The 26281-nt window shown below is 41.0% G+C and overlaps 2 protein-coding genes and 1 long non-coding RNA gene across 7 annotated transcripts in view; 2 read left to right on the top strand and 1 right to left on the bottom strand.

The window, feature by feature from the left end:
- The window catches only part of nlk2 (nemo-like kinase, type 2), a 211650-nt gene extending 201993 nt beyond the window's left edge, over positions 1-9657 (top strand). For 4 of the 5 annotated variants that reach the window (XM_078548113.1, XM_078548111.1, XM_078548110.1 and 1 more), the window contains 4 exons: positions 2630-2716; positions 3271-3469; positions 5716-5809; positions 7903-9657. In XM_078548113.1, the coding sequence (XP_078404239.1) occupies positions 2630-2716; positions 3271-3469; positions 5716-5809; positions 7903-7957 (435 nt within the window). In that variant the 3' untranslated portion in view covers positions 7958-9657. Of the gene's footprint in view, positions 1-2629; positions 2717-3270; positions 3470-5715; positions 5810-6960; positions 7169-7902 lie in introns of those variants that run through there. The other variant, XM_078548112.1, reaches the window with a different exon arrangement.
- A 5410-nt stretch (positions 9658-15067) lies between these two features.
- tmem97 (transmembrane protein 97) overlaps positions 15068-26281 on the top strand; it is a 38493-nt gene continuing 27279 nt past the window's right edge. Inside the window, exons 1-2 of the mRNA XM_078548107.1 lie at positions 15068-17660; positions 19373-19445. Coding sequence (XP_078404233.1) covers positions 17593-17660; positions 19373-19445 — 141 coding nt within the window. The 5' untranslated portion in view covers positions 15068-17592. The remainder of the gene's footprint in view (positions 17661-19372; positions 19446-26281) is intronic.
- On the bottom strand, positions 17298-19460 carry LOC144684394 (uncharacterized). Its single transcript, XR_013577495.1, has 2 exons — positions 18995-19460; positions 17298-17672 (listed from the first exon to the last, which is right to left on the bottom strand). It is a non-coding gene; the product is annotated as an uncharacterized LOC144684394 (long non-coding RNA).

The raw sequence follows: 26281 nt of genomic DNA, 5'->3' as shown, positions 1-26281 counted from the left end.
ACCCCACCAGCCTCCGCATTCAAAGGATCATCCTCCGCCATTTCCGCCAACTCCAGCATGATGCCACCACCAAACACATCTTCCCTTCACCCCCCTTGACGGCATTCCGTAGGGATCGTTCCCTCCGGGACACCCTGGTCCACTCCTCCATCACCCCCTACTCCTCAACCCCCACTTATGGCACCTCCCCATGCCCACGCAGAAGATGCAACACCTGCCCCTTCACTTCCTCTCTCCTCACCGTCCAAGGGCCCAAACACTCCTTTCAAGTGAAGCAGCATTTCACTTGCATTTCCCCTAACTTAGTCTACTGCATTCGTTGCTCCCAATGCGGTCTCCTCTACATTGGAGAGACCAAGCGCAAACTGGGCGACCGTTTTGCGGAACACCTGCGGTCTGTCCGCAAGAACGACCCAAACCTCCCTGTCGCTTGCCATTTTAACACTCCACCCTGTTCTCTTGCCCACATGTCTGTCCTTGGCTTGCTGCATTGTTCCAGTGAAGCCCAACGCAAACTGGAGGGACAGCACCTCATCTTCTGACTAGGCACTTTACAGCCTTCCGGGCTGAATATTGAATTCAACAACTTTAGATCTTAAACTCCCCCTCCCCCCATCCCCACCCCGTTTCTCCCCGCCCCCGCCCCCCCTGCTTTTTTTTCAATAATTTATATAGATTCTTCTTTCCCCACCTATTTCCATTATTTTTAAATCTAAAACTAAAACCTTGTTAGTCTTTCCACCCCACCCCCACTAGAGCTGTACTTTGAATATCCTGTCTTCCATTCTTAATTAGCACTTTTCTTAGACAAATATCACCACCTTCAACACCTCTTTGACCCTTTTGTCTGTGACATCTTTTGATTATCTGCTCATCTCCACAATCACCACACCCTCAATGTCTCTCCCCCCCCACCCCCCCACCCACCTTAAACCAGTTTATATTTCTCCCTTCCTCTAACTATGCTTCAGTTCTGCCGAAGGGCCATGAAGGCATCGAAACGTTAACTGATTTCTTCTCCGCCGATGCTGCCAGACCTGCTGAGTTTTTCCAGGTAATTCTGTTTTTGTTTTGGATTTCCAGCATCCGCAGTAGCTTTTAGCTTTTTGTTTTTTGCTTTTCTTAATGTTTACAGAACAAGTAAATGGGTGTGGGGAGAAAAAAATCAACCAGTATTCCAATTCCGCTTCCTGAAGGCTATTGTATCCAATTTGAGCTGTTTGTGTGGTAATATTTATTTTAAATGCTTATGGCTTGGGAACAATTTAGTGAAATGACAAATCTTTTTTAAGTTGCACTGTGTCTATCATTCTTGGCATAAAATGAATAAATTGATAAGGAGCCACATACTCAGGATCTGTGGTCTACAGGGTGTTCTCCTCCTCCTGTCTAAAATGTACTAGCAATGATGTGTTGAAACTAGTGGCTTTACATAAGAGTGGAGATGTATTACTTTCTTAACCTGTGGTTTTTGCTAGCATTTTTCATAGCAAACCATAGCCTAAAGAAGTGAACACAGAGAGTACCCTAATCAAAGGAATAGTATGCCTGGCACGGTTCATTCACTTCCTCTCTTATGTCCTTGTGCCTCATTTAATTATTCCATGACGGAAGATGAGCAAAGCACCATTGCCTTGTCTGCAGCAACCCAGAACTAGTATGGAATTATGAGAAGGTTGGCTTACCTCTTTCATGGCTAACCATCTAGTCTATGCACTTAATGCAGAGATTCTCATGTTGAGCTCACATGACCTAATACTGAGTGGTACAGGAATCTAAATTTATGCTTTTCAAGCTAGACAAAGGTCTGTTTGGATAAACACTTGCCTCCACAAAAATGTTTAAGCTAATGTTTAAATTTGCACCAACTTATCATTATTCGGTTTAATTGTCACAAAGCATGGTATTTGTAAATATCACAGTTCAATAATGGGACTTTAAAGTGCCTTTGTAGATTACCTTTAAACAATGCATTGTTACATTGCATTACATTGGTTTGCAATACAGTTTCACATAGGTTTGAGTTTTGGATGCTTGCAAATGGCAAGTCATCAGATGTGCGAATTGTGACAATAAACTTGTGCTGCTTTCATACTCCAATTTTTGTATTGGGAAGAAGAAGTTTAACTTGGAATGTAAATTGAGTGTGAAGGCAAGAGCTGACTCCAAAGCAAGAGTGAGTCTCCGTCCTCCAAGAGTTCTCATTCTACTTCAGTCTGGTCTCAGGTCAGGCTCTGACACCAGATTAAGGCCACATTTAAACTATAAACTAATAAGCAAAACCAATTGGCACCAATGCTGTAATTATAAGAAAAAATGCAGTTTTAGTTTCATTTACTTACCCTGTAAGTGGATTGAGCGATTTAAAAGAAATTTACTATTTTAAAAACTGCTTAAGCTCTTCAGTGGACTATGGAAGTGTCCCAGTAGCCACATGATTTTAAATAGAACCTTTTTTTTATTGATCAAATTATTAAAGCAGAACACAAGACTAGCTTGAGAATATTTCAGTAAAGTTATTGTTCTGTTTTTAATCCATTATTATCTCTACAGTTTTTACCAAAAAGTGACCTGTTTCACATACTGCTGGTAATCATTGTCTTCAAGGTTTTATTTCCTCTCCCTACAGCCATCACTTCCTGTCCTTTACACACTATCCAGCCAGGCTACCCATGAAGCTGTCCACCTCCTCTGCAGGATGTTAGTTTTTGATCCTGTAAGTATGCAAACTATTTTTCAAATTGTATTGTAAAGCTCCTCTTCATGAAAATATAGCCAGTCTGTATTCTCTATTACCCTAAACAATGTTTTCATAATCTCCATCAGAAAAATTTCCACAATAACTGTTCATTCTTAAATAATAGTACTCAGTTACTGAACATTGAGATTACTGCCCCTGAGCCTCCTGTAATCTTGCAATAAAATGAGATGCAATAATATTGGGAATTTCTAGTTTGGGTGGGGTGGGTCTTCTGATCATTTTTCATTTGATAGTTCTGGAGATGTAATTTCAGCAATTTTATTTTACTAATGAACCTGTTATACAAAAGCACTTAGAGCATTTTAAAGGAAAAGGCACTGTCTAATCCATTATTTTCTATAATGGTAGTGAAGATTTAAACTGAAATGAATATAATTATTTTGTTTTGCTTCCAGTTTTGTAAGCATACCTTCTGTAGGAAGGTATGTAATGCTTCACAAAATTCTCAGGTCAAATCATTATAAAATTATCAAGTTATTGGATAAAGCTTTTGTTCCCTTATACTGCAGTCAAAAAGAATCTCTGCAAAGGATGCCCTGGCCCATCCGTACTTAGATGAAGGACGGCTCCGGTACCATACTTGTATGTGCAAATGCTGTTATACCACCTCTACAGGACGAGTTTACACCAATGATTTTGAGCCCATCACCAATCCCAAATTTGATGACAGCTTTGAAAAAAACCTGACATCTGTTAGGCAGGTTAAAGGTCAGTGCAATTTTGAATACCGTTTTATAGTTGCAGCTTTCTGACCTGAAGCTTAAAACATTTTATAATTGATGAGACACATATATTGCTCTTGAGGCTCATGCTTTAGGACTGATAATGGGGTACATGCATCACTATATTAAACTATGTCATACAAAGCAGGTCCCAGATTCAGCACCTAGTCTGTACTAAGTTTGGGTGGTAGTAGCAGTGGAGTACCACAATTGGTCAATGTTTCCACCCTAATCTTAGTTAACTCTTACTGGAAATGCATACTTGTGAGTACTGGGTAGTAACAGTATTAAGCTCAATCTTGGCCCCAACGTGCTGAATAGCCTGCCAACTCTGACTATCCAGACTTAACTGAAAATGACTGCTTCCACAAAGCACTAACAGGTATGTGAGGGGGCTGTAGCTATCACTACCTGTATAACTATATTGTGGCATTAGCATGAGTTGTCACCTTCAGCAGTCAACGACAGAACCTTGGAGCTGGGAGAAGACTGTTCGATTGCACTTATTTGGTGTATGGAATTACTACCTCATTCTTTTTCCATTCCTGGGTATTTACGTATTCCAATGACTTTTTAACTCGTGAAATAGGCAACCACCTTGATTGAGTTTGCTTGAAGTATGTATTGGTAGAAGTACATTCCAGTTGGTTTTAAACCATCACTAATGTAATTATGCTAAAACTCCAATGTTTCCAGTATTATTCCAAATCTGTCACTCTCAAGTGCATAAAAACAGTTTGATGTGCACATATCTTCAGTTTTCCTTACACTTGCCTGACCTGTGAAAGGAATACCTGACCTCCCAACTCTTGGGCATAATGACACAACTGATATTGAAACTCTTCCAAGTGAACCTTGGGAAGAACAAAGCTGTTGCTTTTGATCACCAACCCTAATTACGCTCACTTATTACTAACTTTATCCTCACTTCTTGCCACTTAAAGGCTGAACTGGTCCTTGCATATCTTTGGCATGCTGCTCAATTCAGACTAGCTTTCAAACTAGAGATAAAAACAAAAAGCTAAAAGCTACTGCGGATGCTGGAAATCCAAAACAAAAGCAGAATTACCTGGAAAAACTCAGCAGGTCTGGCAGCATCGGTGGAGAAGAAATCAGTTAACGTTTCGAGTCCTCATGACCCTTCGGCAGAATTGAGTATAGTTAGGAGAAAGGTGAAATATAAATATAAATATTTCACCTTTCTCCTAACTATACTCAGTTCTGCCGAAGGGTCATGAGGACTCGAAACGTTAACTGATTTCTTCTCCACCGATGCTGCCAGACCTGCTGAGTTTTTCCAGGTAATTCTGTTTTTGTTTTAGCTTTCAAACTACCCATGCTTCCACTTCTACTCCCATCTCAACTTCTCCACTAATCTTTACCTGTGTTTTTTTTTAGCATCTCTTTAAAAACTCTCTCCAATGTCATCTTTCCTGTCCTCCCATTCTCTCCCCTCCATAAATTCCAACATTTACAAATTTCTAGCGGCCAGTACCCAGTCCTGCATTCAAGTTTTTCTTCCCCATCACCGCTATCCTGGATAATCTGGTTCCCTGCCCACCAGTGTATTACATTTAAAATCATCGCCCTCATCTTCAAATCGTTGTGGCCTTGCTGCACCCTGTACCAGCACTATTCTCCAGCCTTAAGCTCCTGATGAACTCCTCAGTCTTCTGACTCTGGCTTTTTGTGCATGTTCCCTACCTTCATGCCACCAATGGTGTGGCAGAGCCATTGACTGCCTCTCCCTAAGTCTCTGAAAGCGCCCCCCCCCCCGCCACCTGTCTGCTTCTCCCTCCACCTTCAAAAAGCCTGAAAAGAAGCCATCCTTGTAACTGAGCTCTCATTTGCACCTCTTGATCTCCCTCTTCTTGGTTTGCCATGTTCCTTTTATCTGTCTTCATTTCTTTCTCTAAGTATCCTGGGACATGCTCAACATTAAAACAATTGATAAATGCAAGATTATGTGGGGAAATTGCAGGCATTATCCCTTATCATTTGTTGAAGTTCCAATGCATTGTTGCTATTTGAGTATTAACATTGCAGAAATTTACATGCGCACAGTTATATGGTTTATGTATTCACATCTTCAGCTGATTTCACTTACTCAAAATAAAACCTTTTATTGGCAAAATTATGAAACAAATCAAAATTATGCAGAACTTGATAATGGTTTAAACAGCAGGAAGCTGTATTGTTATGACTGAATATAATTCATTTTCTGTCCTACAGAACTCATTCATCAATTCATTCTGGAACAGCAGAAAGGGAACAGGGTTCCGCTATGCATCAACCCACAGTCTGCTGCATTTAAAAGCTTTATCAGGTATGTTGATGCAGACATTTTGTCAGAGTATTTTAGATTTTATAGTATTAATAATGACTTGTATCAGTTTGGTGTGGAATAATCACTAAAAAATGGCAGAAACATCTAGATGAGTTATGAGCAGGTATTGAATCTAATTCAGTCCTGAGAGGTACCAATCTTGTATGCTTAAAGGTTAAGCAAATTAATCAAGAAGCTAATGTTCCTTTTATTTTTAATAAAATTGGAATGATGTGTTTATCTTTATCCTAAACAATGGAAATTGCATATCCTTGTGAAATTAAATAATTTGTAGACGCTTTAACTTGTAATACAAACAAGAATCTTTTAGGATGTTTTCAAACCATGCTAAATATAAACAGACTTTAGACAAATTTGCAAACAAGATCTGAATCCATATTGTATTCCAAATCTATAACCTAAAGTCACTTGGACTTCTGCTGAAAAACTGACCTTTTAATTTGTTTCTGTTTTTGAATTATCAAAGTGTTTTAGAAGATACTTTCTGTACAAAAAGTATGAATGTCACCAAGTTTTTTTTGCCAACTCTACCATTTTTGTTGGGGGGTGGGGGCAAGTGCAGGGGGAGCAGAATAGAAAATGTACTGAGGTATATACATCGATAATATTAGGTAATGTTCAAAGTATGGATTCAGAGTTGTTCATTTGTAGAAATTCCACTCTTGGGAGGAGAAAATTATTTTTTGAACTATTCTTGCTTGGATATGTGTACCAGGTATATTCTCCGATACCTGCCCCAGTGACTACTATTTATATCTGATCATCAGTGTTGACTAGCTGTTTGTGGAAGGCATCACACTCAAGCTCTGGCCTTTCCTTGACCCATCTTCATCAATGCATACTTCCAGTGGGGATCAGGGATCTGTGCATAGTGGCCAGGGGTAGGAACCCTCCCCAACTCTCAGAACTGAGGCTAATTACGTACTTACCGCATAGCCCTAGCTGAGTTAAGTGCACACTGAGGTTTGAATACTTATTCTGCTGTTTAATGTTCAGCATTAGAGTCTTGCAAACCAATTTCCGGCCTTGCACATAGTAACAAATGATTTATTTTGAAATCTGCATTTGACATCAAGTACCTAATGTCGACAGCCAACCTTGTATTAGATTTAAATACTTATCCTTTGCAGAGTACAGAAGATATTGCAAGTCTAGTTGCTGATAAAGAAGGAATAATTTACTTGTAATGGACAAGTGTGTGTTTTCTTCTAAAACTTCGTGACTGGGTTAGAAGTCAAGCCAAACGTTCTCTTCAATTTGAAGGTTTAGCAAAATTTTGCTCACGCACCTCAGTTGCATTAGTTTTTATGGTTTTTCAGTTTATAGCAAAATATTGCACCATTGTCATTCTCCATATTATTTATGATTCCATTCAATATATTAAGTTAATTGCAATCCATCCAGTGTGACTGCAGTTGATAACTGATTTTCAGTTAGCTTGATTTTCATTATTCCAATGAGGTATAATGTTTTGGAATGGGTTCTGTTGTTGAATTGCCCATTAGTCACTTAAAATGCAATAAATCTGTCGTTAGTTAATCAATTTCATTCAAAGGTCAATAAAATTAAGGTCAGTGTGAGACATTTTACAATAATACTGTATTTCAGCCATTTTCAAACTTTTTGGATTGAAGGATCCCTTTCAAATGAATTAGCAATCACCATCCATCTAGATTATACTACATATTACTCATAATAAGTATATGAAGAGTGTTTTAATGTTGCTTTTAAGAAAACAGGTGTTTGCTTAAAACTATTGGTGAGATGGGTGTAATGTTTGCTGCACTCTACTCCCAGCTCGCACCAAGCTCGCCTCCAGCCTCCGCTATTCAGCTAATCTTGACCACAGTGTTCACATCATCCATCCATAAGGCTGATCAGTTTGCAGCCACTGAATCCTGAGGCGACCACAGGCCCCAGTTTGAGAACTATTCTGTTTAATGGCCAGTTGGAAATGAGCAATATGAAATGAATTTGGATACATTTTAAATTTATATACCACTGAATTTTCACTGTAAAGCCTGAAATGGTTTATATTGCTCTGATTATGTTTTTTGTTTGCCCTTTAACAGCTCCACAGTAGCTCAGCCCTCTGAGATGCCCCCATCTCCACTGGTATGGGAGTAAGTGGAAGAAACTACTGATGACAAACATTTTAGGTTCTCACTAGAGTCTAAAATTTGCAGTACCATTTATGTCGGGACAAGTGTGTAATTTTACTTATAAAATTTTTAAAAGTTAAAATAAACCACTGATAATTGTAAAGAATATACTTTTAGGAATATGCTGGACTTGTATTTTTTAGGGATAAAATTGGTGGTTGTGCTTTGAAATAAAGCAGCTTTAGCAAGAGCTGCACAGTTTGTATGTATTTATGGAACCATGTGCAGCCTTCGTTTTTGGCTTTGGAAAAACAAAAGCTGCACTAAAATGAACTGGGTGTCTTGACGTTGAAGTGGGACATGGAACAGGCATGTACAGGATCTCTAAGGAATCAACGCTGACCCATTCCTGAAGACACTTGGAACTGAGACTGGCTAAGAATACAAAGTTTATGCCGACCAATCATGAAGTCACGTTGGTTGATAAGGCTGTTTAATGAAATGGGCATGTCACCTGACAGATCAATTCTTTAGCTTCTCTTCAGAGCTGTGACAGTGGTTTGCTGTTGTTTGTAAAACATTGTGATTAGAAAGAGATGGAGTGAGTGTGGATTTATCACACAAAGTAATTTATGTTTCCCCAGTCCCTTAATTATATTTAACCAATTTTTAGAAACATTTTGTTTTATTTCTGCAGTCAAACCTCAAGCATGCATCATCCCACATCACTTGTGTATATAAGTCCAGTGTTGGGTAGATTTTAAAAGTCTTGACATTACTGTATAGAGGAATTAGCTTGCACATTTTAGGTCTGTGAAATATTCCGTGGAAGTTATTTTCAGCACTGGACAGTGTAACAGGAAAAAAAGCAGCACATAGGCGATTATGTTAATTGTGTCTTGTGTCTTTAGGCAGAACTGTGTGGAAGTGTTGATCTGAAACGTCACAGTAGTGCAGTTTTAATATCCTTTCTGACAAATCCTTATCTACTGGAACACTGAACTATTCTGTGTATATGTATATATGAACAGAAATTGAAGGCTCTACCTCCAGGAGTATACAACTTGGTTTGTTTACCTCCACGTTTTTTTTAAAAACAATTCAGCGTGGGGATTTAAAACTTGAATGTCCCTTCCAGCTTTTATATTTAAAAAAAAAAAAAAATTTTTTCACATGTACGAAGGAACCTTTATGGATTGTCTTAAATACACAATTGTGTTCAAAGCTGAGAATATGACCCCAGGCTCGGTCATTAGTACTTGACTGTTAAATAACTGTAGTTCATATCTGTATTTAGCATTGGACTCTTGCTGCGAGTGACCCAGAGCAAAGGTGTGCACAGATTTCAGTTAGATCCCTAATTTTTTTTTCCTTTTAAAACTTTAACTTAAATGAAGTACTGGCTTGCTGTGACAAAGAATCGTCATGCTGAAAATTGCATCAATTTCAATTAGAAACAATGAAGAGGTTTATGAATTTTTAAAAAATACAAGGTTATTAAGCCTCCAGAGCTTGAATAATAAATGAAGTTTTAAAGGCTTGTATTTGAAGATTTCTGTTTTCAGTAAACGGGGGCAAAAAAGTTCTGAGAGCCTGCTGAGAAACCAGTTTCAAGACTTCACCTGAGGTTCATCGTCCTATGTGACACATTTGCCGGTCACTTTGTACAATGTAGATTTGAAGTACAGTGGTGGAAATTCATTAAATGTGACATTTAAAAGAAAATCAGTGTGCTACTAGTGAGTTTGTCATTGAATATTTGGACACAAGTCCTCTTAAATTATTAAGTTTCCCTTTCTGATTCGTGATTTCTGTACCTAGCCATTGAATCTCACCCTGCACCTTTGAGTGAAAACATATTTCTTGAGTTTAGTTGTCTTATGCAATTAGTTATGTGGTGAAAGAACACAAACATATCATTTTTCTTGCTTTATTTGAATATTCCAAACTTTGTGCACCCTTTTCTATAACTGAATTAGAGCTTTGCTCACAAAAGCATTGCACTATAATCACTCCAGTCTGGAAATCCAGAAAAACCAGTTGTCCAAAAATTTTTTGAGCATACCCAAGCAACTCCTGGACTTGCCGCTCGACTGTACATGCCCTGCAACACATCAAGAAGGCATGGGCTCACCTGATCTTGGGACCGAGGGTAGAAAATGGGTGATGGGGTGATGCAGTTACTGTATAGCATGGGAAAACACAGCACATAGTTAGAAAGCCACTCTATTTCTCTCTCCTCTCTTTGTCAGTCTACTTCTTATATCTCAGTTTCTCTTGCTACCTTTCTCCATCTCTCTCTTTCAGTCTCCCTCGGTCAATCTCTGTCCATCTTTATCTCTCTCTATTTCTCTCTCTGGCTCTTGGAGTGGAAACATGGAATAAACACCAGTTGGATAAGTAAAACAATTTTTATTACTGCTTTATAATGTTTTATTACTGTTTTATGTTTCAGGTAATTTTTTTTAATTAATTCACGGGATGTGGGTTTCGCTGGCTGAGCCAGCATTTATTCCCTTCCCTAGTTGCCCTTGAGAAGGTGATGGTGAGCTGCCTTCTTGAACCACTGCAGTCCATGTGGTGTAGGTACACCCACAGTGCTGTTAGGAAAGGAGTTCCAGGATTTTGACCCAGCGACAGTGAAGGAACAGCAATATATTTCCAAGTCAGAATGGTGAGTGCCTTGGAGGGGAACTTCCAGGTGGTGGTGTTCCCATCTATCTGCTGTCCTTGTCCTTCTAGATGGTGGTGGTCATGGGTTTGGAAGATACTGTCGAAGGAGCCTTGGTGAATTCCTTCAGTGCATCCTGTAGATAGTACACACTGCTGCTACTGTGCATCGGTGGTGGAGGGAGTGAATGTTTGTGGATGTGATACCAATCAAGTGGGCTGCTTTTCCTGAATGGTGTCGAGCTTCGAGTGTTGTGGGAACTGCACTCCTCCAAGCAAGGGAGTATTCATTCACATTCCTGACTTGTGTCTTTGAGATAGTGGACAGGCTTTGGGGAGTCAGGTTAGTTACTTGTCGCAGGATTCCTAGCATCTGACCTGCTCTTGTGGCCACAGTATTTATATGGCTAGACCAGTTCAGTTTCTGGTCAATGGTAACCCCCCAGGATGTTGATAGTGAAGGATTCAGTGATGGTAATGCCATTGAACATCAAGAGGCAATGGTTAGATTCTCTCTTGTTGGAGATGGTCATTGCCTGGCATTTGTGCGGTGCGAATGTTACTTGCCACTTGTCAGCCCAAGCCTGGATATTGTTCAGGTCTTGATTTATTTGGACATGGACTACTTCAGTATCTGAGGAGTTGTAAATGGTGCTGAACATTGTGCAATCATCAGCAAACACCCCCACTTCTGACGTTATGATGGAAGGAAGATCATTGATGAAGCAGCTGAAGATGCTTGCGCCCAGGACACTACCCTGAGGAACTCCTGCAGTGATATCCTAGAGCTGAGATGACTGACCTCCAACAACCACAACCATCTTCCTTTGTGCTAGGTATGACTCCAACCAGTGGAGCGTTTTCCGCTGATTCCCATTGACTCCAGTTTTGCTAGGGCTCCCTGATGCCACAGTGTGTCAAATGCGGCCTTAAAGTCAAGGGCAGTCACTCTCCCCTCACCTCGGGAGTTCAGGTCTTTTTCCATGTTTGAACCAAGGCTGTAATGAGGTCAGGAGCTCAGTGGCCGTGGCGGAACCCAAACTGGGCATCAGTGAGCAGGTTAATGCTAAGCAAGTGCCGCTTGATAGTACTGTTGATGACCCCTTCAATTAATTTACAGGTGATCGAGAGTAGACTGAAGGGGCGGTAATTGGCCAGGTTGGATTTGTCCTGGTTTTTGTGTACAGGACATACCTGGGCAATTTTCCACGAGCGCGGCAAGATCTGGAGCACGTCTTCAGTACTATTGCCGAAATACTGTCAGGGCCCATAGCCTTTGCGATTTGTGATGCTGGGGACCTCGGAGGAGGCCGAGATGGATCGTCCACTCGGCACTTCTGGCTGAAGATTGTAGCAAATGCTTCAGCCTTATCTTTTGCACTGATGTGCTGGGCTCCCCCATCATTGAAGATGGGGATATTTGTGGAGCCGCCTCCTCCAGTGAGTTGTTCAATTGTCCACCACCATTCACAACTGGATGTGGCAGGTTTGCAGAGCTTAGATCTGACCCGTTGGCTGTGGGATCGCTTAGCTCTGTCTATCACTTACTGCTTATGCTGTTTGGCACGCAAGTAGTCCTGTGTTATAGCTTCACCAGGTTGACACTTCATTTTTAGGTATGCCTGCTGCTGATCCTGGCATGCTTTTCTGCACTCTTCATTGAACCAGGGTTGATCTCTGCCTTGGTGGTAATGGTAGAGTGGGGATATGCTGGGCCATGAGGTTACAGATTGTGTTTGAGTACAATTCTGCTGCTGCTGATGGCCCACAACGCCTCATGGTTGCCCAGTCTTGAGTTGCTAGATCTGTTTGAAATCTATCCCATTTAGCAAGGTGGTAGTGCCACACAACACAATGGAGGGCATCCTCAATGTGAAGGCAGGACTTTGTCTCCATGACGAACTGTGTGCAGTGGTCACTCCTACTGATACTGTCATGGACAGATACATCTGCGGCAGGCAGGTTGGTGAGGTTGAGGTCATGCATGTTATTCCCTCTTGTTCGTTCCCTCACCACCTGCCATAAACGCAGTCTAGCAGCTGGGTCCTTTAGGATTCGGCCAGCTCAGTCAGTAGTGGTGCTACCGAGCCACCCTTGGTGATGGACATTGAAGTCCCCCGCCCAGAGTTCATTCTGCTCCCTCGCCACCCTCAGTGCTTCCTCCAAGTGGTGTTCAACATGGAGCACTGATTCATCAGTTGAGGGAGGGCAGTAATCAGCAGGAGGTTTCCCTTTTTCTTTTGTGTTCCATGTTTGATGCCATGAGACTTCACGGGGTCCGGAATCGATGTTGAGGACTCCCAGGGCAACTCCTTCCCAACTGTATACCACTGTGCCACCACCCCTTCTGACATACCCAGGGATGATGATGGTGGTGTCTGAAACATTATCTGTAAGAGATGATTCCATGAGGATGACTATGTCAGGCTCTTGCTTGACTGTCTGTGAGACAGCTCTCCCAATTTTGGTAGTAGCCCCCAGATGTTAGTAAGGAGGACATTGCAGGGTCGACAGGGCTGAGTTTGCCATTGTCGTTTCCTGTGCCTAGGTCGATGCCGGGTGGTCCGTCCGGTTTTATTCCTTTCTAGAGACTTTGTACAACTGCTAGGCCATTTTAGAGGGCATTTAAGATCCCTTAACAGACATTGGTGAACCAGATTGGTTTTTACAACAATCGACAATGGTTTCATGGTCATCATTAGATTTTTATTGAATTCAAATTCCACCATCTGCCGTGGTGGAATTCAAACCTGGGTCCAATGCATTACCCTAGGTCTCTAGATTACTGGTCCAGCAACAATACCTCCAACGCATCACCTCCCCTTAGGGATATTTATATCTGTGATTTTTACCAGTTCACACACCTCTGGTTAGACATTCCAACATCATTCTATAATCCAGAAAATTCCAAAAGTCAGAAATGACTTTGTCCCAAGTGTTCCAGACTCAAGAGGTTATGGTGTACTAACAACTGAATTTTCTTCTCCCCAGTTCTTTCAAAAAAAAAACTGTAATCCAAAAATAACCTTTTGCAATTCAGTCAGCTAACTGAATTTTCATTTAGGTGAATTATTTTTGAGTACATAGATTTTTCCCTTCCAGTGACTAGAATTATTTTTGGCACTGTGTTCGATTTGCTTTTGAATGGCATATTTGGGGCTTACTCAATATTAGCCACTTGCAGTTACACAATTCACAAACAAGACATTGAGTAATATAGTGACATAAAGAGAGATATCGTTAAAGAAATAAAACTGAACCTTAGTATTAAAACATAAATGAAAATGGCATGCACATGTTAAATGTAACCTGAGAATGAAAGTTACTACACGTTGCTACGGACTCAAGTATCAACAAACGCTGAGATGGATACGAACATGTAAGTAGTGGTGTGGATTGGTACTTTTGTACTTGGGCTTCATTTCTCTAAATAGATAATGATGAAATGTTAGTTACTATTGTTCAGCTTGTATTGGACATGGCTACATTCTGTATGATGGGGCAGCTTGATAGCTACAGATCTAAACGTTTTGACTGACACTAGAATAGGAATTCCCATTGTCATTTATATTCACAAATGCACTTATCCATAGAGCTGCGTTTAATTTACTAAGTTGAGAGAGATGGAAAATAACAAAGTAAGAGATGAGTGTTCATAAAGCAGTGTGCTGAGATTTCTGTACATTGTTTTACTAAAGGAAGAGAAAATATGAAAGAGGAAAAGGCCATTCAAACCACCAAGCTCCCTTCTTCCACTGGTCAATGGATTTCTCTATATGGGGAAAATTCAACAAAATTTTCTTCCCAACACCCAAAGGACAGTTGTGCAAAACATCCATCATGGAGACCTGACCAGTTACTTTCCACAGATGACAATTCCAAAGTCCTAAGATTTATAGAGATAAATACTGTTCCCTACAGTATTTAATTTATCTCATGATTACTTATGACCATCAATCAGTTCCTAATTGGATGTTAACTCGGGCAACAAAAGAGCTGGCTTCTTACTTTTGATAATCAATTTCATCACTTTTGGGGCAGGATAGAAGCGTTATTTTCTAAATTCTCACTTGGCATTTGTTTATTTTATATTTAGAGTTTTATGCCTGTTCCAAGATAAAACATACTACTTGTATCCACATAATCAATTTCTTTTGAGCTATAGTTCTTATGAAATTACCCTGCCCTCTATCATTTCTCCAATAAAAATACATCTCGTTTTACATATTACCTCATTGATGCTGGTAGCTGAAATTTGCTTTTTTACCAGACTTTGAAAATACTGATCCCAATCATGAAAGCCAACTACCTAATGGATTTTATGAACGAATGTTCAGATATAAAGCTTCATCTGGTGTTCCTTTCTTTCTAAACCCCCCAAGCCAGTAATTTTCATGTGAATAGGTGCTGATGTGAAAGTATTACACATTTTCCTTTTTTTGCTATTTTGTTTTTTATTAGAAAACTGCCTTGATAAGTTACAGAGCTTGACACTGAGGTTAACCAAATTAACATTTGTTGAACCTAATTAACCATGGATACTACTTAAAGTAATTCAATTCCCATCCCCAGCCTAGGTTGAATTCAGTAATTCCGCCAAGCCAATTCTCAAGTCACCCACTATTGAAACAAACGTAACAAAATTATATTAATTGTAAATCTGTTTTAACGGGGCAATGAAGTCTAGCAAAGAGCCTGGCATTCATTGTACCAAATGATAGTGAGTGCAGCACCCAAAAAGAATTGTCTTGATTTTGTACCAGCTCTTTTGATCAATTTGTAACATGGAAAGGTAAAATATTAATGATCAATTTGTTTGTGATCGAAAACTCCAATTAAGGAATTTCTCCAATGGTTCTTTAAATTTATTTGGTGATTAGCTGAACTAAATAGACCAAAAAGATTCTTGGGTTTCATCCTAGGCCTTTGCTAATTTAGCCATGCTATGCCCTGGGATGGTAGGGGTGTTGCAATTGACCAATGTATTCCTGAGTAGAGAGGAGAGAATTGGCTTTCCTGTATTCTTTATTCTGCTCCAGCCTTTATTAATAATTTAAAAGATTTTTGCTTTTGGCCAGGTTTGATCTGGAGCCTGTCCTCAGGCCTAGTACTGGACGATGAGTAGCAGCCTGACACTAAACCTGATCTTGGATGACCTTATTGTGGCAGGTAGATGAATACAGATAAAAGTTTTGGAAATCTAGCCATTTAAGTTACAGAATCCTTTTTTAACTTCACGAATATATGTCAGTTTCAAACCTTAGCTTGCACCTTGATAGGGAGTATGTAGTAGAGGCAGCTTAATACATTATGATCATTTTAATTTCTTTTTCACCTTTAAGTCTGCCTTGTACTACTATAATTAGAACCTTGGTAATTCTGATCCATTGCAATTAATGTATAATGAATGATGCATGAATGTATAATTAAATTTAGTGATGCATGTCACAGCTGGCCTAGATCAGGTGATTGGTCTGCATTGGGTTTAACCATGTACAGTTACAATGCACCTATCCCCCTCTTCACACCCTCTCCCAAATTTTGCAATGGCATTGAATCTTTAAACCATTAATTTGTAAAAGTGTACTAAATGTTTTTCTGTGGAAGTATATTGTATAATAGGAACAGGTACAGATCATTCATCCCCTCAAGACTTTTCTGCCATTGAATCAGATTTGTACCTCCATTCCATTTATCTGCCTTTGCTCCACATCTTTCAATATCCACATGTAGCAAAGATCTGTTGCCCTTGGTCTTGAATCTTTGGATTAACCTAGCATCCATAGCCTTTGGGAGAGCAAGTTACAGATTTCTACCACCTTTTTTGGGAAACATTGTTTCCTGATTTTACTCAAATGGCCTCTTTTTCTGGATTCCAACACCAGAGTTACCACCAAATAGTTTCTTTCTATCTACCCTAATGAACACCTTTCTCATTTTAAAGACCTAGGTGAGATCACCCCTGAACCATCATAGACTTTTGCAGCAAAAAGGCTTGTGCCAGCTCTTTGAAAGAACTAATTGATTAGTTCCAAACCCCCCTTCTCTTTCCCAGTAGCCCTGCAAAATTTTATTTTCCAAGTAAAGATCCAGTTCCCTTTTGAAAGTTATTATTGACTCTGCTTTCCACCACCCTCCCAGATCATAAAACGAGTTTCAAAAAGCTTTCCATCTACCCTGTGGTGGTTCTGCCACTAATAATTGTCTCCAGTGTTAGAGTGCAAGGATCCCATATGCCTTGTTAGCTGTCTTATTAACTTGTCCTGCCACGTTCAAAAAAAGTGAAACCCCCAGCTTTGTTTCTACGCCTCCTTTAAAATTGTACCATCTTATATTGCCTCTCTTCGTTCTTTCCCTAAAAGGCACCACTTTACACTTCTCTGCATTAAATTTCGCCTGTCAATTATCCATTTCGCCTGTCAATTGCCCATTTCGCCAACCTATGCTTCTGAAGTCTGCTACTTTACCCTCACGGTTTACTGAATATCATGGCTTAACGGAGAAATCTAATTCCATCTCATTTATGATCGCAGAATTCAAATGTCGACTGAGGTTTCAATTGTGTGCGCCAAGTCTATTTGAAAACGTCGCCAACTGAACGCTTAAACACATTGGTGATATCAGCTTGCCCGTGGTGCCCACTGAGCCATTTAGTCAATGACTGGATGGAATTATTGTTGTTTCAACGCAGTAGGTTAAATTCTTGAAGTAGTTATTTTGTCGCTCCAGGTCCTCAGGCTATCCTCAAACACACAAGTTGCTTTTATATTATAGACAAATACAACAGCGAACTTGGGCGCGGTACATTCCTGAAAAGAGCAACAAAGATAAACAGCCAGTGGACGAACTCTACACACGGAACAGGATCAACCAGACTGGACCGCGAATTGGAGTCTCAGAAGACAGCACCTCCTTCAGTTCAACTCGGTATTGCGCAGAAGTGCCCTGTTATATTTGCTCAACTCCCAATAGCACTTCAGCCTCTGTTCTATGACTGCGACTAACTGCAGAAGCAAACACAAAAGGAAAATACTGCCGATGCTGGACACACTCAACAGGTCTGGTAGCCTCTGTAGAGAGAGAAACAAAAGTTGACGTTTCAGGTCAAGGACCTTTTCTTCAGAACTGACACGTTAAACAAAAGCTGTTATGGTGGCGTTCTATCTTTAAGGAATGCAGAGCACAACTTAAAAGTCAACGTTATAAAACCAACACTACATATTGGAACAGCTGGTTCTTACCTTCTTCCAATTTTTCTGTTTCAAGAAGTTTCCTAACGTAGCTGAATTCTGCAGTCCGATTTTAATGTTCTATTTTGTTGAATTGTGATTTTCTGACTTAATTATCAATAAAACTTGTTTTGCTTATGGCTGATGTTTTATAATCAGAGGGAATGCCCTCTTATGCCATTAGCGTTTTTTTAAAAATGCATCGTAATAGTATGGATACCACGAAGGCGTTGTGAACAATAGCGTTTAAATGTAAGTGGGAAGAGGCCATTTCTTTGCAACAAAACAGTTAAAGTAATTGCTTTCCTAAGGTAGGATGTATGTTTGATTCTCCCTCCATCACTCCAACTGTTTCTCCAATCTCAAGGGTACAGCAGTGAGGTACAGTAGAGACTATCTGGGTTGGTGTGAGGGTAAGTGGAGGGAAGGCCGCACGCCTCCATATACTATAGATAACTAAATGGCGAAGTGGTGGCCAGAGCCTACCCGCCCAGACTTGGATAGGGAAGGCTTGTGCCTGGGAAGAGGGAGAGAGTTGGAGCTGAGGGAATAAGAAAGAAACTGCATCCCTGAATCGGATATTTATAATTAAAAAAAACACGAGTATTTCGCCTGAGGCTTTATTAATTCTGATGTGCATTCGTAAAATGCCACACAAGCACAACACGCCTAGCGAAACTAAATGTGAAGAAATTAAATTTCCAATGAGGTATATTGCCACTGAATGGTTGGAATTTAATTTGTCTAAACTCAGCTGCGAACGATTCGGGCTCTAGGCGAAGTGCATCTGCACAGTAACAGTCTGTCAATGTGATATCTCATACTTAATTTAATTGCATGCTATTAGAAGTAGCGATTTATTTTGTGATCGGAGCAATTTCCGTTGAAATCAATGTTTGCCCAGGACTATTAATTTGTGGATCTTGGCTTTCATTATGACCAGAAAGGATGTCGTAAATTATTAAAAGAATGACCTCTTGTTTGAAATCCAAGTTAACATATAGTGACGGAATTTGATTAATCAAATGGGAATTAATCTGTTGTGTTGATGGCAGAAACCAATCTAGCAAAAATATAAAAAAATGCGATGTATGCAAATTGTATCCAGGATAGGAATGCAGCAAGCGGGAGGGATTAATATCCGGCGCCCCCATTTATTTGACCTTTTTGGCTAGCCATTTCTGGACTTGCCGCTTATTTGCAGCTGGTTACTTGCACCATCTGTGAGATCTCCGTTGGAAGTGTTGTACCTTTCCTAAGGGTCAATAAGGAAGTAACAGAGCGGAGAAAATCCAGCATCTTGAATCCCTTCCATGTTCCTCTATTTGTGCTGCGGAACCCGAAACCTCCGTCTCAGCGGTTGTCCCAGTGGAAGGAGCATTGCAGATTGAGGGCCCGGGGGGGATATCAATAAAAACAATTATTTATCGTTAAACGGGAGTCGTGGGAGCAAGTTTCCTCCACGTGCAGAAACTTCAGCGTTCTGTCGTACGAAAATAACTTTCCCAATTTGCCCGCCCTCCCTCCACTCTTCCCCATAGAGATGGAACTGAGACTGGAAACTCCGATGGGGGTGCTTCAGATCGGAAATGCGCCTTCTACACTCTTTTTCAAGTGAGTAGGTTCCATAAAATAATAATTGGAGATCAATATGCCGGAGCCTTGTGCGATTAAGTCAAGACATACGATTCTATTTTTGGATACACTCGGGTCAGGCAGCATCTGTGGAGAGAGAAACTGAGCTAACGTTTCAGTTCGGGAACTCTTCAAGAAGCTCAACCGAAGCAGACCATGGAAGGTACACAGACCGACCCGTCTCGGTCGATCCGTGACCGACTGTCTGTTAGCTAAAAGGGATTGTGTTTCATTAGTTAACCAGCAAGCAGCAGTCACGTTGCCTGTGAGACGATCACCTTCGTATTTTGGTTCCGTTTAATGATAAAGTATTACAGTTACAAAAAAAGGGGAGAGGGTTGCTTCCATATCAAATAAACGAGGGGAAAAAGAGTCCGGAACGGAATTGGATCCCAACCACACTTCCCGTGTTCCCATTTTTCAACATAGTAACATTTATTGTAAACCTGGAGGGAAGTGTAATAAATTAATCGTTGAGTTCCTTTTAAGCTTTCGAAAAGCTCAATTCATTTCCCAGAATTCTTGAATTATTAATCCTTTGATACTGTAGAATAAACTACCCCGGTTAATATGCTTATCTATAAGGTTGGTTCTTAGTGCGCAGTTTTGCTGGTTTAACAAATCTGTTTGGTGCCGTGATTTCCTTAAATGGCTAGATGCTCCACTCAAGTTTGCATCACACCTGTAATTGCAGGCGTGAATCTTGTAAATGATTAAGGATGAAAGGGTAGTTAATTATATCTGAAGACGGGCTGCTTGCTGGGATAACGAGGCTTGTTAGCACAGGGCGCTGCGAGGGCACTTAGGCTGCCTGATGTGTCATGAGTGCCCCCTATTGGAAGACTTGAATTAGCCTTTAGTTTCCTCTTCAAACAATGGTCAAATTTTGAATCGGAGCTCTATCTGCCAAATCTGTTTCATTTGAAGTCATAAACTGAGCAGATAAAGCAAGGCCTCTGTCCCAGTGTGACCTAGAATTTGTATCTATAAGGGCATCTAATGAACCTGCCATTAGTTAGACTTACCCTTGTATCCTTCCTCAAAAAACGTTTGTCCATTAAGTTGCTGAAAGTGCGAGCTGAATACGTCATAGCGAGGGAAACGGAGATCTGGGAACTTAGTGAACAGGACAATTTTTAAATGATTTACGGATTGAGAAAGTAGCACAGAAAGAAAGGAGAGATAGGGTGAATTAAAAGTACAATTCAGCTACGGAGAGCAATAGAGAGGAAGAAAGGCTACATTGAGAGAGAGAAAAGAGTCAAAGGGAAAGTAAGACAAAAAGATTTAAACCTTGGTATTTTTAAGTCTCCCTGAAAAATTCAAAACCTGGAGGAATGAGACTCCACAGCTATAATAGTTCATTTTTGGTTGGAAGTTAATTGGCTATCATTAATATCACATTATCACAAAAGGGTATACTTGCGCTTCTGATTACAAGACTTAAATTTCTGTGACTAGTTCAATGGACAAATACAAGTTACCAAATATAATGGGGAGGCTAAGGGTGAAATGTCATTTTCATGAAACTCACCTATTAGGAAATAGCGATAGTTTAAGTAAGTTGCATTTTTGGGTGTCAGGAATAAGTTTTAGCTTTAAAGTTTAAGTTTGATTTGTATTTGTGTATTAAGAAAAGGTCAACTTGAGTTTTAGTTTCACTTTAAAAGGGATCCAGTTTCATTTTTAATGGAGACAGCAGGTCTAAAGCTGTTTGTATACCTGCATTTCTAATGAATTTTTATGACTATTGGGGAGAAGTTAAAGCAAACACAATAGAAAAAACTACTGTTGCCCAGCAACAGAGGTCCAGAGAGGCAGCCCCCCCCCACCACGCACACGGAAAAACTAAAGAGAAAGCAGTTTGAATTCAGTTGAAAGTAGCTATCAGAGAGACATTGGAGCAAAGGGACAGATAGCAGGTCCCCAAGCTAAAGAAGAAAGTCTCCAAAATCCAGGGGAATGGAACAGGAGAAAGTCCCAAGAAGACCTTCTAGTCAAAGGAAGGACAGGAACCTGGAAAAGGCCCTGTTCAGTGAAGTTAAAAGTAAAGGAGCAGAGGAGAAGGCTTCAAGCTTAAAGGGAGAAAGCTGCAGGAAGCAGATTTAAAGTGAGAACGGCTTGTGAGAAGTCAGAAGGTCCAAAGAGACAGCTGAAGGTCTGTAACTCTTTACTATAGGCATGTGAAGCAGCGGTGTACTGTTGGCACGCTGAGTCAGAGAGAGTGTGTGGAAGAAAGCTTGAATGCACATGGTGACCCAGGGGGGAGGAACATTGGAAGGAGAGTTTGAAACCCTGGAGGTGGAACCTTGCGAAAGGTATCTGAGAGCAAAGCAAGTTCTTCAAGAGTGCAGATTGGAAACCCTCATGTGAAAGATGGACATTGGTGAGACTGTTGCCTCATGGGGTGACAATCATCTGGGGGGAGTTGGAGAGATTCATAGCATCTATTTTGGGTGGCATCTGTCACTTGGTTTCAGAGTGTGGGGTGTCTGACCACAGGTCGCTTAGTGGTTTATATGGACTGTGTACTTACTGTGAATGTGAGATTATAAAATAGCCTTTGTAACCTGTGTTACCCTTACAAATCTGTATATATCTTTAAAGGTATAATTGTGGGTGAAGGAGTAAGGGAGTATTGTAATATAGTTAATCTTTTGTTAAGTGTTTTATTCTTTTGTTAAAAGTTCAACAGCTGACTTCTGTGACTGTTCAGTAGCTACTCTCCACGTATCTAAACAAAAAAGCTAGGATCTATCAAGCTGGGTTCCACCCTGGGATCAGGCTTGTCCAGTAGTAACGTCAGCTGGGATCATAACACCATGAACTGAAAGTAATAGAATTCCACCCCAAGACACACTCAAGATGAATAGCTTAAAATGAGAAGATTATGCAGGCTAACAGCTCAGCAGACACTGATATGCACTTGAGTCCTGCATTTGTAAGATAATTAGTAATATCACTCAGCTTCTTAAAGGACCATACACTTCAATTTCCAATTAAAAACCAGGAGGTGGACATGTTTTACCCATAATTTACTCTGCTCTTACTTTGATTTAGGCTAGAATTCAAATCTTACAATTATGTAAAGTTATGGAGGCAGTATAATTAGCTGTTTTTTCTGAGGCCTCAAATATTAAAACCCCAAAGCAAAGCCTGACTGGCTTATGAATGCCCCATCCTTTCCAATTTCTCTCTCTTCCCCTCCATGTGTTGGTCCCTCCTACATCTACCTAATCTTTGGTTATTAGGATAGGGTGGTGCAGCCTGTAATTGGTCCCATAAACCCAGTCAACACAGTTTGGAATCAGAACCTGATCTTACACTGTGGCTTCAATGTACTATGAAAGTAATGTATTAATATCTTCAGAAAGGACTCTGACTTGTCAACCCAGAGAAGAGGAGAGTGCAAGAGGAGGACCCTGGGACAGGCAGTCAGCAGCACCAAGAGGAGAGTGCGAGAAGAGGACCCCAAGCCAGAGGGTCAGCAGCACCTAACATCACAGGAGAAACTAAAGTTCATTGGTTGGTGAGAAGCTGCTGTTAGGGAGTGTCATCAAGTAACTGAGAATTAGAAAAATACATTTCTTTTAAAAGAAGGGGCTACTTATATTTAAGTAAGAAACACAGGTAATGGGGAAATAAAGTTAAGTCGAGGCCAGGTAAAATAAAGTTAATGCAGGGGAAGTAAATTGAAGACATGGCAGGACAGCTCAGTCATGTGGAATGCAAGTCTTGTAATATGTAGGAAGTTGTGGACACTACCAGTGTTCTAGGTGACCACATGTGCAGGAAGTGCTGTCAGCTGCAGAACCTTGAGCTCTGGGTTTCGGAGCTCGAGTGCAGCTAAAATCACTGTGGCGCATCCGCAAGGCTGAGAGCTATGTGGATAGCACATTCAGTAAGGGGTGGTCACACCGCAGCTTAGGAGCCTGGAGGCAGAAATGGAATGGGTGACCACCAGGCAGTCCAAGAAAATTAGGCAAGTAGTGCAGGAGTCCCCTGGGGTTCCGCTTACCAATGGTGAAGGGCGTTAGTTCCTTGGAGGGGTGCAGTCAGAGCTAAGTTTTTGGCACCACAGGCAGCTCTGTTGTACAGGAGGGGAGAAAGAAGAGGGGACGAGCAGTAGTAATAGGGGATTTGTTAGTTAGGAAAACATTCAGGCGCTTCTGTGGCCGTAGGTGTGACCTCAGGATGGTATGTTGCCTCCGTGGTGCCAGGGTCAAAGATGTCACTGAGCCGCCGCAGGACATTCTTCTGGGGGAGGGTGATGAGCCAGAGGTCATGGTCCATGTTGGTTCCTATGACTTGAGTAGGAAAGGGGATGAAATCCTGAAAGCAGACTTTAGGGAGCTAGGAAAGAGATTGAAAAGCAGAACCTCTGAAGCAGTAATCTCAGGATTACTCCCAGACCCACGTGCAAGCAAGTACAGAAATAGGAAAATTGAGCAAATAAACATGTGGCTAAAAGTTGGTCTAGGAGGGAGGGCATCAGATTTCCGAGGCATTGGGACGTCCTGGGGAAGGTGGGACCAGTACAAGCCGGATGGTCTACACCTGAACAGGACTGGGATGAATATCCTCATAGGGAGATTTGCTAGTGCTGTTGGGGGCAGGTTTAAACTAGATTGGCAGGGGAATGGGAGCCTGAGGGCAAATTCAGAGCAGGGAATGGGCGATGGAGAATTAGTGAGTGACTCTGAAAGACAGAAGCAGCACAGGAATCTGGCAATGTTAAAAGGTATATATGTAAATGCAAGGAGCATAGTAAATAAAGCCAATGAGCTGAGGGCACAGATAGACACATGGCTGCATGATATCATCGCTATAACAGGAACTTGGCTTAAGGAGGGGCAAAAATGGCAGCTCAACATCCCTGGATATAAAGTTTTCAGGCAAGATAGGGAATTGGGGGAAGACAAATTTTACAAAGCTGAAAGGTGAGCTCACAAGAGTGGACTCGATACAGCAATTAGAAGGAAAAACTGTGTAAAATCAGTGGGAGGCATTCAAAGACACCATTCTACAGGCACAGTGTAGACATGTCCCCGCAAAGAAAAACAGTGGTACTGCCAAATCTAGTGCCCCCTGGTCATCCAGAAGCATACAGGCCAAGATAAAGCAGAAATAGAAAGCTTATGACAGTCACAAAAGACTTAATACTGTAGAAAGCCATGAGGGGTATAGAAAGTACAGGGATGAAGTAAAAATGGAAATTAGGAAAACAAAGAGAAGATATAAAAAAAATATTGGCAGGTAAAATCAAAGAAAATCTTGAAATGTTTTACCAGTACATTAAGAGCAAGAGAATAAGGAAAAGGTAGGGCCTTTGAGAAACATACCTGATAACTTGTGGGTTGATGCAAAAGATGTGGGCAGGGCTCTCAATGAGTACTTTGCCTCTGTCACTGAGAGGGATGATGCAGACATTCTAGTTAAAGAGGAGGAGTGTGAAACATATTGAGAGAGGAAGTACTGGAGGGATTGGCATCCTTGAAGGTGGATAAATCACCAGGGCCAGATGGATTGTATCCCAGGCTGTTGAAGGAAGCCAGGGAGGAAATAGCGGATGCTCTGAGGGGCATTCTCCAGTCCTCACTAGGTGCAGGTGAGGTCCCAGAGGATTGGAGGCGAACGTTGTACAATTATTATAAAAGGGTGTGAGAGATAGACCAGAAAATTATAGGCCGGCCAGTCTGACTTCAGTGGTGGGCAAAGTATTGGAAACAATTCTGAGACACAGGATAAACTGTCACTTAAGGCACGGATTGATCAGGGATAGTTAGCATGGATTTGTTAGGGGAAGGTCATGTCTTACTAACTTAATAGAATTTTTTGAGAACATGACGAGGATTGATGAGGGTAGTGCAGTGGATGTTGTCTACGTAGATTTCAGTAAGGCATTTGACAAGGTCCCACATGGCAGACTGGTCAGGAAAGTGAGATCTCATAGGATACAGGGGAAGGTGGCAAGTTGGATCCAAAATTGGCTCAGCGACAGGAAACAAAGGCTAATGATCGAAGGATATTTTTGTGAATGGAAAACGGTTTCCAGTGGTGTCCCACAGGGCTCAGTGTTGGGGCCCTTGCTGTTTGTTATATATATTAACGATTTAGACTTAAATGTGGTAGGCATGATTGGGAAATTTGCAGATGACACAAAATTGGCCGTGTAGTTGATAGTGAGGAGGATAGCTGTCGACTCCAGAATGATATCAATGGTTTGGTTGAGTGGGCGGAGAAGTGGCAAATGGAATTCAATTCGGAAAAGTGTGAGGTAATGAATTTGGGGAGGGCAAACAAAGCAAGGGAATAACCAATAAATGAGAAGTTATTGAGAGCAGCTGAGGAAGTGGGGGACCTTGATGTGCATGTCCTTGAAGGTGGCAGGACAGGTGGGCAAGGTGGTCAAGAAAGTATATGGAATGCTTTCCTTTATTGGGTGAGGTACTGAATACAAAAGCAGGGATGTAATGATGGAACTGTATAAAATGCTGGTTAGACCACAGCTGGAATTTTGTGTACAGTTCTGGTCACCACATTACAGGAAGGACATAATTGCTCTGGAGAGAGTACAGAGAAGATTTACAAGAATGTTGCCAGGGCTTGAAAATCGCAGCTATGAGGAGAGATTGAATAGGCTAGGGTTGATTTCCTTAGAACAGAGGAGGCTAAGGGGTGACCTAATTGAGGTGTACAAAATTATGAGGGGCCTAGATAGGTGGGTGTCTGGAATTCACTGCCTAAGTTGGTGGTTGAGGCTGAAACGCTCGACTCATTTAAAAGGTGCCTGGATCTGCATCTGAAGTGCTGTA

This window comes from Cetorhinus maximus, chromosome 9 (assembly GCF_964194155.1).
Source record: "Cetorhinus maximus chromosome 9, sCetMax3.hap1.1, whole genome shotgun sequence".
Classification (NCBI taxonomy): Eukaryota; Metazoa; Chordata; class Chondrichthyes; order Lamniformes; family Cetorhinidae; genus Cetorhinus; species Cetorhinus maximus.
This window is presented reverse-complemented; position numbering and strand designations above follow the sequence as displayed.